This window comes from Amblyomma mixtum, chromosome 3 (assembly GCF_055824585.1).
Source record: "Amblyomma mixtum isolate Tamu chromosome 3, ASM5582458v1, whole genome shotgun sequence".
NCBI classification, from domain to species: Eukaryota; Metazoa; Arthropoda; class Arachnida; order Ixodida; family Ixodidae; genus Amblyomma; species Amblyomma mixtum.
In genome coordinates this window covers 243,869,727-243,885,660 of record NC_143014.1, presented here as the reverse complement: position 1 = coordinate 243,885,660, position 15,934 = coordinate 243,869,727, and the positions used below count along the sequence as shown (strand labels likewise).

The following is a 15,934-nucleotide window of genomic DNA, read 5'->3' as shown; positions in this document are numbered from 1 at the left end:
ATGTTAATCCTCTGTGCGAGTGTGGGACACATACATCCCACTTTGTTCCTCATACTAAAGAGCTCATAAGATTTAGTGGGACGTAGCAGTCCCACTTATGCTGTGCTACCACCTATCTTAAGGTTTCAGTGACCAGTTAAAAAATGGTTTCAGCCACATCCACTAGATGAAGTAGGGAATCGAGACTTTGAAACTTAGTTATTTTTTTTTGTGCACGTTGAAAATTTCTGGCTATATTGATGTGTCAAAAAAGGCAAGGTCAAATTGCCTGGTGAGTGATTCCTTTTTTCTGCAGAGAGAAACAACTCTAGATCACAGCATGCACTTGTTCTGAATATTTGAGATGATAAGTAATGATAGGAAAGCACTTTTTTACCTTGCTGAAAATAGTTGAACATTTAATGACTGAATTTTGAGTGGTACTGTATAAACGGCTGTAAGGGCCGCACTTTTTTTCCAGATTCGAGGGTCAATTTTCGGAGTGCGGCCCATATACGCAATGTGCGAAGAAAAAAGTTTTTTTTAAAGTAAAAACACACCAATCAGAGAATGCGCGCCATTTATTCTATGTTCAATCATCACTCGCGGAGTATTTCAGCTTTGAGCTGGTGCTGTGCTCTGGTGCACACTCATCCCAAAAGAAGCCGCACAGCACGTCCGCTGTCAACGCGTAACCATTGTACCGCACTTCAATCACATAGCAGAGCAGCACTTCTTCCAGTTTGGGAAGCTCGCACAGCTTGCCTCGGAAAGTGCACTTTTTGCAGCTTGTGTTTCTCAATGCATCCTTTTGGTTGCACCATCATCGGACGCACTTTTCGGCCACGTCAGTTTTCCTGCCCGCCGTGCGCTTGCCGTGTTCGAGAGCTAACTCCCAGCCATGTAGCTATTAAGGTGCTTTCCCATCATGCTAAAGCTGCAACGCTCAGCGGCAGCATGCGAAAGCCACAACCACCACAACTACTACAATGACTACGGTGAACGTGCTTATACGCCACTGCGCCACAAAAGGCCAGAACTGGTGATACTGATGGCGATGTGGATAGCGGGAGGCCGCGCGGCGGAAAAAGTTGATGATGATGATGACCACAGCCTCGGGCGCCATCCATGGATGGCACTTGGAAGCTCCTGCATGCATGCGTCACCTCCGTGATCAAGCGCACCATTGCTCGCAGCCGGAGCTCATCGCGGAGGCTACGCGCGCGCATTTATTTAGAAGGCTATTCCCGCACAACACCAACAAGGGTGAAAGGGGTCAAGCCGACACCCGCATAAGAAAAGCGTACAAGACAGCTCTCCATCTCCCATCCAATACAGCAACTGAGAAGCTGCTCAGCCTCGGGGTTCACAACACCTTCGAAGAGCTCAGAGAAGCGCAACTGGCAACACAGTGAGAGAGACTCCAGCAGACTCCTGCTTGCAGAGCGCTCCTATTAAAACTAGGGTATCCAGAAATTAAAAGACTAGAACGAAAAACTGCGAGCATACCAGACGATATCCGCTCCACGCTTAAGGTAAGCTCGCTGCCAGAAAATATGGATCTGAACCTACACGCAGCCAGGCGAAGCGCCCGAGCAAAATATGTAGAAAAGTATCTGGCAGGCAAGGCGAATACGGTATACACCGACGCCGCACAATACCCCTACAAAAGGGGGAGGATAGAGCAGAAAGCCATAACTGCAGTGATAAATTCGGACTACAGTGAAAGCTCGGTAATTCGGCCTTCGTTAATTCGGAAAATCGGATAATTCGACGTGCAATCAAGGTCCCTACAATTATACATAAGAGTCTATGGAGCGAAACTCTCGTTAATTCGAGCAAATTTTGCTGTGCGTCGGTTAACTTGACTTTACTCTGCAGCTCGCCAAGTCGGTGCGCCGAGAGCAAGAAGAAAAAAAAAAAAAGAGAACACTGCCACAGGCGGTGCCACTGTACGGCTGGTAGGCCATCCGTGTGATTGTCATCATCAGCAGTGTGAGAGACGGCGAGGGAAGCGACTTTAGCGGTTGCCAAAGCGGCTGGCGTCTTTCTTTGTGCTTTGTTGTGTTGCAGCAGTTGTGTTGGTGTCGTCTGCTTAACCCTATTGACAGCAAGTCTCGTTTTGGCATGTGTCATCGTTTTTGCGTGTTCCGCGCTGTTTACTGCGTGTTTACTGTGCTGCTTTCGAATGGGTAGCGCGCAGTGCCTGCGCACCTCGCCTTTGTGTCCTGTCAGCTGATCAATTATAAAATAATTGAAGAAGTGACAGGCGCTGCCAGTGACGATTCATCGGAAGGTGACGATTGTGAGCAGTTGCCCCAAATGCCGAAGCGCGCGATGAAAGAAGCCGCAGAAGCCTTGTCCGTGCTGGAGGACTTCTGTGAAGAAATCCCTGACTGTGCGTGTGCCGCAGAGCACCTGGCAGCTGTTAGAGCTATCGTTGTCGCTTAAATTAGCTTGAAAAAGCAGATGATGATAACAGATTTCTTTGCCAAATACAGGTACGTCCTGTTGCGGCAAACATTGTTTTTTGTTGTTCATTCGCTATTTTGACGTTCGGATAATTCGACAATTTTTTGTGGTCCCGTCATTGTCAAATTAACGAGCTTTTACTGTATAAGGAAATCACTTGCGCATCGGCATGGGATTGCACGATAACCGAAGAAGAAATGGCTAGCGGCCGTGGAGGGATACCGCGCAAACAGACCCCTAGTAATCCTCACCGGCTCCAAAGAGGCGTGCCGTAACTATATGAACGGCAGAATCAGTCGGAAAGCACTTCGCATTCTCCTTCGCGCAGACTTTCCCAAAGAACCAATCAGACACACACTTTTCTGGATACCGGGACACACTGGAATCGAGGGCAACCAGAGGGCTGACGAAGTAGCTCGCGAGCACACGAACCGAGCGCTTCACCACGCGGCCCCTGAGGAGTTTTCGCGGGTAGTCCCGGAGTATTCAGAGATATTGAATTGTTACAGAGGAACGAGGGCAAAGTATCCTCCCTCCCAAAACCTTTTAAATCAACAAGAAGCAGTATACTGGCGGAAACTGCTTACGGGAACCTTTCCGAACTTGCATATACTAAGCAAAATGTACCCGGATCAATACAGGGACATATGCCCATGGTGTGGGGCCGAACCCACCCTATATCATATCACGTGGGAATGCAGAAGAAACGAATGAGGCTTTTCATAGAATACAAAGTCCGAGTGCGGAACAGTGGGAGAGTTTGCTCTCCAGAGAGAACTGGTCATCCATGCCCAGCGAGCAGCCAAACTCAGCGGTGCCCTGGAATAGGGGTGCTGACCTCTGTCGACCGTAATAACTTGTGAAATAGAGCAAATAAAGTTTATCCTATCCCATCCTATTCCCGCATGGGTCGTGGAAAGTTGGGGTGCGGCCCTTACATGGATTTTTTGTTTAAACATTTCCTTCGGGAAAACGGGGTGCGGCCCTTACACGCGCTTATACGGTAATTCTCAAACATTGTACGCCCCGCTGCGGTGGCTTAGTGGTTACGGCGTTCGGCTGCTGACCCGAAAGACGCGGGTTCGATCCTGGCTGCGGCGGCCGAATTTCGATGGAGGCGAAATTCTAGAGGCACGCTTACTGTGCGGTATCAGTGCACGTTAAAGAACCCCAGGTGGTCTAAATTTCCGGAGCCCTTCACTACGGCGTCCCTCATAGTCTGAGTTGCTTTGGGACATTAAACCCCAATAAACCGAACAAAACCAATCAAACATTGTATGTAGAGTATGTTCTTGGGCTGCAAATCATCTCTAGTCAAACATTCAGAACTGCCAGCAGCAAGAAGCCCTTCGAAATGAGCATGGAGGGTAAAAAGAATTGCCCAGATTAGTTAATGTCTCGGGTGAAGTTTGGCTCATCGGCAAAGAACACAATCCTGTGAAAGTCGGACGAAAGCGCAGACGCCACTGGTGTTCCAAGAAGATGGGAGATGTAGTGCGAATGAGTTCAGGAAATGGTTGGAAAAAGCTAACTCAGTGAGGAAACCCAGAGTTCAGGAAATGGTTGGAAAAAGCTAACTCAGTGAGGAAACCCATGTAGGTCAATGGGACAAAAACGTCACATTTTCTTTATCCCCATTTAGTGCCAAGGAGACATATATTTCTTACTTTTTTCCACTGAACTATTCCTACCAAAATTGCGAAATTTGTTGAGAACTGCTTCTGTCCACCTCATCTGCTCGTGTGAAAAAAATTTTTCATCAATTTGCAAAAAAATATATGCTGTCCCTTAAAGGTTTTACTGTTTTGTGCCTTCTGGCATCTTTCACTCATTCCGGCGACTTTGACCTAGTTGTCAACTGCTAAAAAGTCTTGGCTGTGAAGTTCAGATGTAACTGGAATCTTGTGAAAATGTGTGATATGCGTACTGCTTGAAAACCAAGATGAACTGTGTTACACTGACTTTGACTGTTCAGTATGGTAAGGGAGATTAGTCAGATTTCATTGTGATAATATTGATTGCTCGTAGTAACATAAGCCTAATGAAATCCTTCCCAGAAATCTCTTGATTAGAGCACAATGGAGAGCACACAGTTCTAGTGCAGGTTCTTCTAATACAGTCGACGACCGATTTTTCGGACTCTCTAGGGACCGCGAAAACGACCGAAAAATCGGGCAGTCCGGAAAATCAAATTTCACCGAAAAAATCACGAACTTATTACCACTATGCCGGAGAAAGCGGCCAATTGTATTGCACACATTCTAAAGCTCCTCATGACTATATTTCGGCGCGCGAAATACCGTATAAACGCGTATAAGGGCCGCACTTTTTTTTTTCCAGATTCGAGGGCCAATTTTCGGGGTGCGGCCCATACACGCGATGTGCGAAAAAATTTTTTTTTTTTAAGTAAAAACACACCAACCAGGGAATGAGGGACATTTATTCTACGTTCAATCGACACTCACGGAGTATTTCGACTCTGAGCTGTTGTTGCGCTCTGGTCCACGCTCATCCCAAAAGAAGCCGCGCAGCATGTCCGCTGTCAACGCGTAGCCGTTGTTCCGAAATTCCATCACATAGAGGAGAAGCTCTTCTTCCAGTTCAGGAAACTCGCACGGCTTGCCTCGGAAAGCGCGCTTTTTGCAGCTTGTGTTTCTCTTTTGGTTGCACCATCATCGGACGCACTTCTCAGCCACGTCGAATTTCCCGCCCGCCTCACGCTTACCGACCCCGTTCGAGAGCAAACTCCCAGCCGTGTAGCTTAAGGTGCTTGCCCATCACGCTAAAACTGTGAAGCTCGGCGGCAGCACGCGAAAACCACTATCACGGCGAACGCGCTAACACGCATGCTAACACTCCACGAAAGGCTGGAGCTGGCAATACTGATGCCGATGTGAACAGCGGAAAATCGCGACGGAGAAAAAAGTTGATGATAATGATCACGGCGCCATCCATAGACGGCACTTGGAAGCTCCGGTGGGCGCGTGTGGCCTCCGCGAACGGCGCAGCGCCGGAGCAGATCGCGGCCGTGATATGATCCGGCGGCGTGCGCGTAGCCTCCGCGATCGTATTCACATTCCGTGTTCGGGACTAAAGACTCGGCACAGATGAGTTCCGCGAACTCAGACTACGGTTCAAGTTCGTGCGGCGGAAGACATTCAAGGACAGTACGAATTCGAAAACACGCGAGCACAATGTGCCGACTCGCGCAGAATTTCAGCGTCGCAAGAGGCTCCCTTTAAGCTTGAATTTCATTTTTTTTTTATCAAGTTTTCGATATCTCCTGCAGTCTGAATTAATGAGGTTCCACTGTACACATTATATGGCGGCTTGGGTACTGGTGGCGAGTGCGAACGAGGTCCGAAAAATCGAGTGGTCAGTTGCGGTGCGTCCGAAATTTCAAGCGCTCTTACACATTGGCCCTATGGGCCATGTCGCGGTGCCGCGCAAAAAGTCCGAATAATCAAGCATGTCCGAAAAATCAGGCGTTCGAATTTTCGGTCGTCGACTGTACTCCTCAGTTTCAAAATGTAGTAGTGCTTGGCTGTGTGGTTAGCTTTCAGTCGCTTAATGGAACTTCTGTATCTATAAGAAAGGAGTGACAAAGTTGTCATCTGCAAAGTCTTAGATGTGAAGTTCAGATGTAGTTGGAATCTTGTGAAAATGTGTCTGATGTGTGCACTGCTTGAAAATTGAGGTGAACTGAAATTGAGGGTTCAGTATAGTGGTTCCGGGTTTCTGCTGGTACTGCCAAGTCTTGGTGAAAAATAGTTTTGTTCCTTGTTGTTTTCATGCAGGACATTGCTGCTCACACACGGGTATCCCCTGACCAGCGCCAGCAGTCTCTTATGAAGTATGTGGAGAATGTGAAGGCCTGTCCCGATGCAGTGAGAGTCCTCGGTGATTGGGGAGTCACTCTCGAAGATTGTGCCCTCACTGTAAGTTGGCTTCAGTGGCTTCCTAGATAGTGCACTGTGTTACTGTGTTATAAAGGGATGCGAGACCGGTTGTGATGGCGTCGCGGTTAATCCCATTTCGTGGTGGTACCTGCCGGCTAACTATGATGTCATACTAGGGCAAGGGTTCTCAGACTGGGTTCTGGGGGCCAGTATGAGCAGAGCCGATTCTGCATTGCTGAGCTACCGACGCTGTAGATGGGTAACTTGAGTGTTTTTTCTACCTCTTCTGATTCTACTCAAACTTTTACGGTATGTTCTCCGTTGTTTTCTGGTCCTTTGTGACAAGTTTCACAGTGGTACGGTATTCTATTACAGCGCAAATAAATTTTAAAGTTTACCATTTTGTGGCCTCAGTGGGAGGATTCCTGCGGACAGCCTTGTGTGCATGATGTCACTGGACACACGGCTGTTGATGTCCACTCTGTGTTAGTGGAAGGACACAATTTCGATCTGGCTTTTGATCATTTCAAACGTGCTGTATTTCAAATGTACCATACCGTGTAGGCGTTAGGCAGTACCATGCTGACAGTCAAAATTATCTTTTTTCTTTTTAATTAGCGCTAGTGTTAAGGTTTTGCAGTACGATGAGTCAGTACTTGGCCTCATCTTGCTTATGGATGATTTTCAGCATTGTATCATGGCTAGCTTCATACGTGGCTTTGACCTTTACTTGGCAGCTTGATGCTCGTATCCTGCCAGAGGAGAAGGTCATGATGCGGACTAAGACGCACTTCCACAGTGGCACGGCCGACTGGGGCCGCCTTCTCTCACAGGACTCTGTCATCACAGCGGTGAGTAGCCTATGTTGCTGGGGTGTTGGTGTTTGAGGCCTTTTTGGTTGCACTGTTCCTGGAGCAATGTGTTGGGTTCTGAATATATTTGAGGCCACTTTTAACAACCCAATTTATAATGCACTCTCTCGATACAGTTGAAGGCAGTATGGCTGGCACGTTGCACATTAGGGCTATGGAGCAGAGTCTCAAATACCCATATAGTGAACTTGCAGGAGCATGGGTTGCGAGAATGTGAGGAAATGGCTAAAAAAGGAAACTCCTCCATGTGCTCACAGCGCTGTGCAATGTGCACAGCAACCTTTGGGGATTGCTTGTGCAGGAAAGGAACAGTGTGGCATGGAAGCCAAGAGGAAAGTGGCACTCATGAGTGGACAGGGCTGCATGCCCATGTCTTTTTAAACATGGTCTCCTGTGCCATGGCTGCCGTGGCTCCATCATGTCGTTCATGATGAAAATTGCCAGTAGCACGAGCAGCGGAGGCGTTGCACAGCTGCTTTGTGAATGCGCTGAACCTGCCCCCTCCCCCCCCTCCCGGTGCGCAGCCATCACCGATAAGTGGCTGCCGCTTATTGGTTCTACCCTTAAAGGCAAAGCTTAAGTGTCCTTCAATTTTTTTTTATTTGTCAACATATCTTGCTGAAACTCTGCATTCGGGTACAGTCGAACCTCGATATTGCAGTCATGATTGCAGCTGGAAGATTCATCGTTAAGTCGAGCATCCTATGTTTCGGCAGTCTGAATAAAATTAGATTCTTGAACACTCGTGGTAAATGGCACCTTGTAAATACAGCGAACCTCGTGGTACTGTTGTGGTCGATCAGAATGTTGCTACATTTTTCTATATATTCAATAGATAGAAGTGGCAGTTGTTAAACTTTAAATGCAATCAGTAAAACCTCTATAATTTGCACTTAGCTAATTTGAAATCCTGGGTAATTCGAAGAGTTTCTGGAGTCCTGGAATTTCTAATGCAAATTTAATCTGATAATTCGAAACGGCGACTTGCACGGGCCTGCTAAATTCGAAGATCTGGACTGCTATATGGGAATGCCCGATCTTGATTTCGCCGCAGACCTTTTTTTCTTTGCCATGTGCTAATCTGTAATGTTTAAGGAATAAAGGAAAGCTTTAGGATGTATCTGAAGTATTGCTGAAGACAACCATACCAAGTTCACTGAAATCCGTTCATGCAAACGTTTACAAAACTTCCGTAAGGCAAAGGCACGGGACAAAACAAAAAGAAAAAAAGAGGTAATTGCAACTGAAGTTTTACTGACCATATAGGAAAATAAGCCTTTAGTATGCAGCCCAGTTGTTGCTCAATACAAGGCCATCAAATTTACTGAAATTAGTTCATAGAAATTTTATCAGAACTTTCTGTGCCACTGGCACTTGAAGAAAAAAAAATCCAGAAAGCCCTTTCAAGTTTTTCTATTGCTGCCACAGGCTCAATCTGAATGAAACTTGCCGATTTCAATCTGTCATTCGTTTTGATAATTGCACTAGTTGAAATGTTAAGTTTTGGAACAAAAACAGCAGGGTGTTTGTTACAGGGCTTTTTGGCAATATCTTCTTACCAAACACAGAGTGGTGTGTGGCCTCAACGCCAAAGATATGCTCTAGGGGGTGATGCTATCTTCCTTCATTTGAAAGCATTTACCGTATAAACATGTGTAAGGGCCTCACTTTCTTTCCAGATTCGTAGGCCAATTTTCGAGGTGCGGCTCGTACGTGCAATCTGCGGAAATTTTTTTTTTTAAGTAAAAACACACCAATCAGCGACATTTATTCTACATTCCATTGTCACTCGCGGAGTATTTCGACTCTGAGCTGGTTGCTGTGCTCTGGTGCACGCTCATCCCAAAAGAAGCCGCACAGCAAGTCCGCTGTCACCGCGTAGCCGTTCTGCGATTCCATCACATAGCGGAGCAGCTCTTCTTCCAGTTCGGGAAACTCGCATGGCTTGCCTCGGAAAGCGCGCTTTTTGCAGCTTGTGTTTCTCAATGCATCATTTTGGTAGCAACATCATCAGACGCACTTCTCAGCCACATCGAATTTCCTGCTCGCCGCATGCTTGCCGTGTTCGAGAGCTAACTCCCAGCCATGTAGCCATTAAAGTGCTTGCCCATCGTGCAAAAACTGCAACGCTCAATGGCAGCACGCGAAAGCCACAACCGCCACTACTACGGTGAACACGCAGCGCAACACGCCAGAAAAGGCAGGGGCTGGCGATACTGATGCTGATGTGGATAGCGGGAGGTCGAGGCGGAGAAAAAAGTTTACGATGTTGATGATGACTGCAACCTCGGGCGCCATCCATGAACGGCATCCATGAATGGTGCGTGCCCTCCGCGACCAAGTGCTCTGCGATCAAGTGCACCGTTGCTCGCAGCGCGAGCTGATCGCGGAGGCCACGGCATGCTCATTTAGAAGGCTGTTCCCACCTGGGTCATGGAAAGTTCGGGTGCGGCCCTTACGCGGATTTATTATTTTTTTTTAACATTTCCTTCGGGAAAACGGGGTGCGGCCCTTACACGCGTTTATATGGTAATAGGTAAGAAAATAGACTGACATTTACTGTGAATGTTTGTGTAATTTTCTCTCGTTACTATTTTTAATTGTAATCAACAGAATGGTGCTAGTGGTACAAATAGGATCACCCCCTAAATCTTTTCAGTGTGAATACAGTGATGCCTTATTTGGCATTGTCATCAAGAACATAGATCCACCATGTTGGCTCAGTGGTCAAGGCGCTCGGCTTCTGACCCAAAAGTTGCGGGTTCGATCCCGGCCGTGGCGGTCGAATTTCAGTGGAGGCAATTCTAGAGGCCCGTGTACTGTATGGGGGCTACCGCAGTGGCTCCCGTACTCCAACTATCAGTCGAGGTTTCAAGATTCATTGAGAAAGTACTTCGAAGCAAAGGGTAATATAACTGCATAGCGCCATGGGGAGCGGCTCACCTCGGCAGAAAATTTTTACTACAGTCAGGCCCACTTATAACAATACTGGTTATAACAATATATTGGATATAACAACGGTCAATCGCAGCAACTTCATCTTTATCATGTGTTCTATGGTAAAATAAACTGCTCATAGCAATGCTGTCCACATACATTATTGGTTATAACAATTAAATCTGGAAATTGAGTGTCAACCATAATAGTAGAAAAAAAAAAAAAGGAAATGCTACAACCACACCAGCAAAACCATGCTTACAACACGAAAGTGCGCGTGTGTGGGCCGACCAACGGACTGAGCCGGCGCAGTGATGTCACGAGAGCAAAAGAACCCGTGACCTCGCAGTCAGAAACGCTGCCACCGGGCATGCTAAGGATGCTTATGTGAGCTGCTTAGGATGCTTATGTCAGGTGAGCTGCTGCATTGCTGCATTGGCCACGCGCGCCATGCGTACTCCCAATCAGCCGCTGCAGTGCGCACGCGCGTGCATCCAGCGCAGTTTTTCTCTTGTCAGCCGTCACTGCACCCTTAGTTCTACATGCTTCTTGAATTTCCCGTAAGAATCACTTCCGGAAAGCCGGCTTGATTCCTGTGACATGGGGGTGTGCAAAGCTCCCGCCGGTGCACTGACAGCGGTGGTTTGATGATCAGTGAACGGTGAACATTTCTTCAGTCCCCTGAAATTCGAATTAAGGAGCTTTTACAGGCATTAGAACAGTCAAACCCCTCCGGGTATGTACTGTCAAGAAATGCTCTGAAGTTTGTCACCTTTTCTTTTTTTCGGCATAACCCTGTTATAACAATTATTGGTTATAACAATGGTATTTCCATGGCACTTGAATATTGTTATAAGTGGGCTTGACTGTATACCAATATTTTGGGATAAGCGATTTCAAGTTAACGAAGCTTTACTGAACTATTATTGCTGCTCGTTTTGCTTGGTGTTTCTTGTAAAATTGCTTGTAAAATGTTCAGAAACACATGTGAGCAAAATAAAGCGGAATGGGAAGGTTTTTGTAATGTGCGATATCATTTGCGCCACCAAAAGACAAAAACCTCGACTCAACAAAGTTTGCAATATAATGGAGTTTTTTTTTTTTTAAAGTACTGCTACTTTATATCTCTGAAGGGATGGCACTGCTGCATGTACACAGCCAGATCCCTGACACCTTGGACACTTCCTAGGCGTATGTGTCGCATGACCATATTTTGTGTAGTAGTTATTTTTGGAGCTGGTGTCAAAGTTCCTTTTTTTTTGTCATGTTTGAAGATGGATGGGAGACTTTTGTTGATGATTCAAGCCCCAAAGGTTACACTGGGGTGCCGGTGAAGAGCAAAGAAAGCTGACAAAGCTGCACTCTGGCAGTGTGTGAAAGTATACTCATTGGAGTGCTTCATGCAGTGGGGCACAGAAATGTGGGACCAGTTTGTGTTCGTGGGGATGCTGTGGCTGTTCCCAGTTCGATTTCAGTTCCATGCGTCCATTTTGGAATTTTGGTGGGTGTGGTGTGCACACAAAGGTATGAGTCTTCGTGCTAGATGATGTTCGCTGGTTTGCAGGTTCATCTTGAGAATTGGTTTGTGATCGCCACAAGGCGTGATATGGAGCGCACCCGAGCATTTGTGTCAATGATGACAAAGATCTGCCCCACCATGGGCATCCAAGTGCAACAACCCCAGTATCGGGAGCTGACCAATGACAGCACCGACAGCTATTTACGCGCCATCAAGGACATCGTCAACGATAAGGTGTGTGCACCAGCCTTTGAGCCTCCCCTTATGGGTTAAAGGTGCCTGCTCTTTCCTGCATGACTGTCCCCATCACACAGCCCTCGCCACCCCAACCCCACCTCCCCCTTTTTTAAATGTGCTTGCATGTCTTTGCTTCTTGACCTAAATCTTTTGAGATAAGGTGTTACACACAGCTTTTGCTGTGTATTGTCCAGCAAAGTGCTTTCAACTCAACCCCTGTTTTGAAATTTTCAAGTTTGAGTTCGTGAAGTTTTACTGTGCCATTACTATATTTACTCACATAATAGGCACACTCGCAAATTAGGGGCACCCCCACTTTGGTCGCGAAAATAAGATTTTTTAATTTCCGCGCAAATTGGTGTACCTTGAACTTGATACCGTGATAAATACTGTACAGTCACCGACCGATTTTTCGGACTCGGCAGGACTCGGAAAATGGTTTGAGTAATCAAACAGTACGAAAAATCCGTGAACTTAAAAAAAATAAACATTTCTGCGAAAAACCAGCTTTCAAAATCGCGAAAATCACTGCTCCCCATGTTCCGCCTACAAGCGATAATATTAGACTCTGAGTCATAGCTATGCTTTCTTCATGTCCGCACCCTATTACATCATGATACCAGATAGTGCGACGCGGCCGCGGTCATGCCGCTAATGAATGCACTCGCTGCATGAAGCAAGAACAGTCCGTTTGCATGGGGCAGTGATGTTCGCGAAGACCGAGCTAACCCATGGGTAACCCACGGGAAGACGCGAGCGGAAGCGGGCGCCTCTAAATGCAGTCCCCCCCCCTCTCCGCGGGGGCGTCGTCCAAGCCACGGCGGCCGCTGCAGCTGTCCCGCTATACCGTTTCCATGAGATTGCACGCCCTTTGTAGGCCATCTCGATGGCAATGGAGATTATCTTATTATCTTGAATAGCAACGATGGAGAACAAATAGCCAAGCCTATCCAAGCCAGTCCGATTGCGCCCGCCAAGCTGATTCCGTTTAAATCCAAGATGGCGCCTTTCGCGGTGGTGGCAAACGGGTTGGTTGTGACAGCGATGCCGCTCGCGTCTATATTAGACCGAAATAACGAACTTTCGGTTGAAAAACGATCATGACAATATTGTTGGCGCCTATTTTAGTCCGAAAATTCGAACTTTTAGACTCCACAAAGTCCGAAATTACTCCACAAAGTCCGAAATATTGGTCATAAAAATGTACACATTCTTATGAGGTGCGCGATGGTTCCTCAGCGAAGTCCGAAATATCGCACTAGTCCGAATTATTGGAATCCGAAATATCAGTCGGCTACTGTATTTACACAATACAAACCGATGCCCCCCCTCCCCCCCCCAGGGGCATACAAGGCATACAATACAATCATAACATGCAATAATGTTGATGACACGTTGCATGTCACGCAAAGATTGCAAAAGTCTGCTTTATTTTGGTTGCCCATAAGAGTTTCTTGTTGATGACACAGGTGCAGATCGTCGTGATCATCTTCCCAACCTCGCGGGATGATCGTTACAGTGCAGTCAAGCGCTTGTGCTGTGTGGACGCACCTATACCATCACAAGTCATCATCTCCAACACCATTGGCCAGGCGGCCAAGCTGCGCAGCGTCACCCAGAAGGTGGCCCTACAGATCAACTGCAAGCTGGGCGGCGAGCTTTGGACAATTGACATCCCCTTGGTATTGTCTTGTCTTTTACTAGCTTTCACAGTGCTTGTATTTACTAGCGTAAATTGTGTGCTTTAGGGGGTGTGAAAATTTTGTAAAGATTACGTGAACATATCCTTAGATTCTACAAAGTTAATAATACGCAATATATATAGTGCATTGCCGCCTGTACATCGAAACCCAACTCGCACTGCTCGCTGGCCAGAAAAGATTACCGCGGCGCCTCTATACCTGCCGTTTGCACTACACACGTCACATCCGACGCGCCGGCCTACCAAAATAATCGGAGGGTATTGGGCTTCCACGACTTCCGGAACGTCTTCAAGCTGACTGCCTTTCCTTACTCACATTATACGCGGATAAAAACTTTTTTCCGTTTTTGCTGTCCCCAAATTACACCTCGTATTCTATGTGGGTTTTTACGGTACTCAAAATTAGGCCTGTATGAATACAGTGCAGCCCCAATCATGTGTCCCCCATTCATGCAATGACCCAGTGAATTGGTGCAGGCCTGACGATTCTCCCATAGGAATAATGCATTAAAAGCCTCGACTGGAATCAAGATAGAGACGTGCTAAGGAAATCAGCTGTATGTTCATACCAGCATGAAGTTATTGTAGAGGCGGTAACAAATAGACATTGCTGTGATCATCGGCGGCTAGTTTGAAAGTGGTTTCTGCTGTGGCTTCAGTGTGAAGCACATTGAACCCAGCGACACCGAACGAGCGAGTGGTGCTGTCACCCAGTGGGCCACACATCACTGTAGAAAGCGCGCCAGCAGCTCATTTGGGTTGTAGGCAGATAGAATACAGTAAAACCTCATTGATACGCTTTTTTTAAAACACGAAAAAACAACAACGTAATATCCAGGAAAACGTATGATCCAAACTCACCTTGATTTTTGAAAGATTGAATCGACAATGCTGTGCAAACAGATTTATTTGCATTGTTACTTCTCAAATTAGTCAACCAGCGTTCGCTGATGAAGGATGCGACCACTGGACAGATAGAGTTGCTTTTCTAAGTCACGCAGGCTGTTGTCTGCAGCTGCATTTTCTTTAGCGCAAAAAAAACTACGCATCACATCTAGTCCGGCGGCGGCTTGAGCGAAAGTAGCTGGGATGTCCTCTTCGTCGTCGTCGTCAGACTCGGACTCTTCGGCGCCCCGCACTTCGGCCACAATTTCACTAACGCTTTGTGGCTCGCAGGTCGGCACGTTATCGTCGACGGCCACAAATTGTGCGGATGTGCCATTAGCACCTGTCGACTGAAATTCCTCGTCAGCCTCTGCCTCTGCACAATCTTCGCTGAGCACGCTGGGCTCCAAAAGCAAGCTGGGCTTTGAAACCTCGGCCTCTGGCACGCGCCGGAAACCACACTTGAGGAAACAGTTGCGCACAGTTTCACTAGTCACACTTCCCCACGAACTGTTCAGGTAGTGCATCGCGTCAAGTAACGACAGCTTCCCGGGGTCCTGCTGTCAGGAGATGCGAGCGAGGAAGCGCCGCACAATGCACTTCCTATACAGGTGTTTCACGTTCTTGATTATTCCAACGTCCAAGGGCTGGAGATGGCTCGTCTTATTGCTTGGGAGAAAAATGACGCAGATGTTACGAAGGAAGGACGTGTCCTTGGGGTGAGCCGCGCAGTTGTCTAAAAACAAGCCAGTCCGCCCTCTACATCCGAGTCGTCCGTCAAGGTATCTAAGGAACACCTCAAAGATGCTGCATGTCATCCATGCCTTTGTGTTGTTTTTGTAAACGCAAGGCAGATGTGCTATATTGTGCAAGCAAAGCGGATTTTTTGCCTTTCCAATTACCCACGGTTTCAACATATCCGTGCCGTCTTCATTGCAGCAAAGAAGAACAGTTACGCGGTCTTTGCTTACTTTTCTGCCGTGTCAATCGTCCCCTTTCAGGCACAGCGTCTTGCTTGGCTGAACTCTGAAAAACAGGCCCAGTTCATCGGCGTTGTAGACATTGCGCGGATGGTATCCGTTTAGAATTCCTGGGAGCAGTGAAACCCAGCTTTCGATGTCAGCAGGATTGACACTCGCTGCTTCGCCATTCACTTGCCGATAGGCGATGGCATGCCTAGTGCGAAAACGGCTGATCCAGCCGTTCGAGGTGGTAAAACTGTCGATTCCGAGCACATGTGCGATCTCCATCGCTTTTTCCCGAAGGATACTGCCGTCAAAGTTCACGCCGGACGCCCTCGCTTGCTTGAACCATTTCAAGAGAGCCTCCTCCAGCTCGCCATGCAGGGCTCCACGGGCTTGCTTTGTTCCTGCGCTGAACACCAATGCGTTCCCTTCTATTTCTTTCCGCTTCGACACGATCGTGTTGAAGG

The 15,934-nt window shown here is 47.3% G+C and overlaps 1 protein-coding gene across 1 annotated transcript in view; it reads left to right on the top strand.

The window, feature by feature from the left end:
• Positions 1-15,934, top strand: part of LOC149354207 (piwi-like protein 1) — a 77,854-nt gene that overhangs the window by 48,993 nt on the left and 12,927 nt on the right. The window contains exons 12-15 of the mRNA XM_089583164.1: positions 6,249-6,389; positions 7,088-7,201; positions 11,724-11,912; positions 13,385-13,597. Coding sequence (XP_089439290.1) covers positions 6,249-6,389; positions 7,088-7,201; positions 11,724-11,912; positions 13,385-13,597 — 657 coding nt within the window. The remainder of the gene's footprint in view (positions 1-6,248; positions 6,390-7,087; positions 7,202-11,723; positions 11,913-13,384; positions 13,598-15,934) is intronic.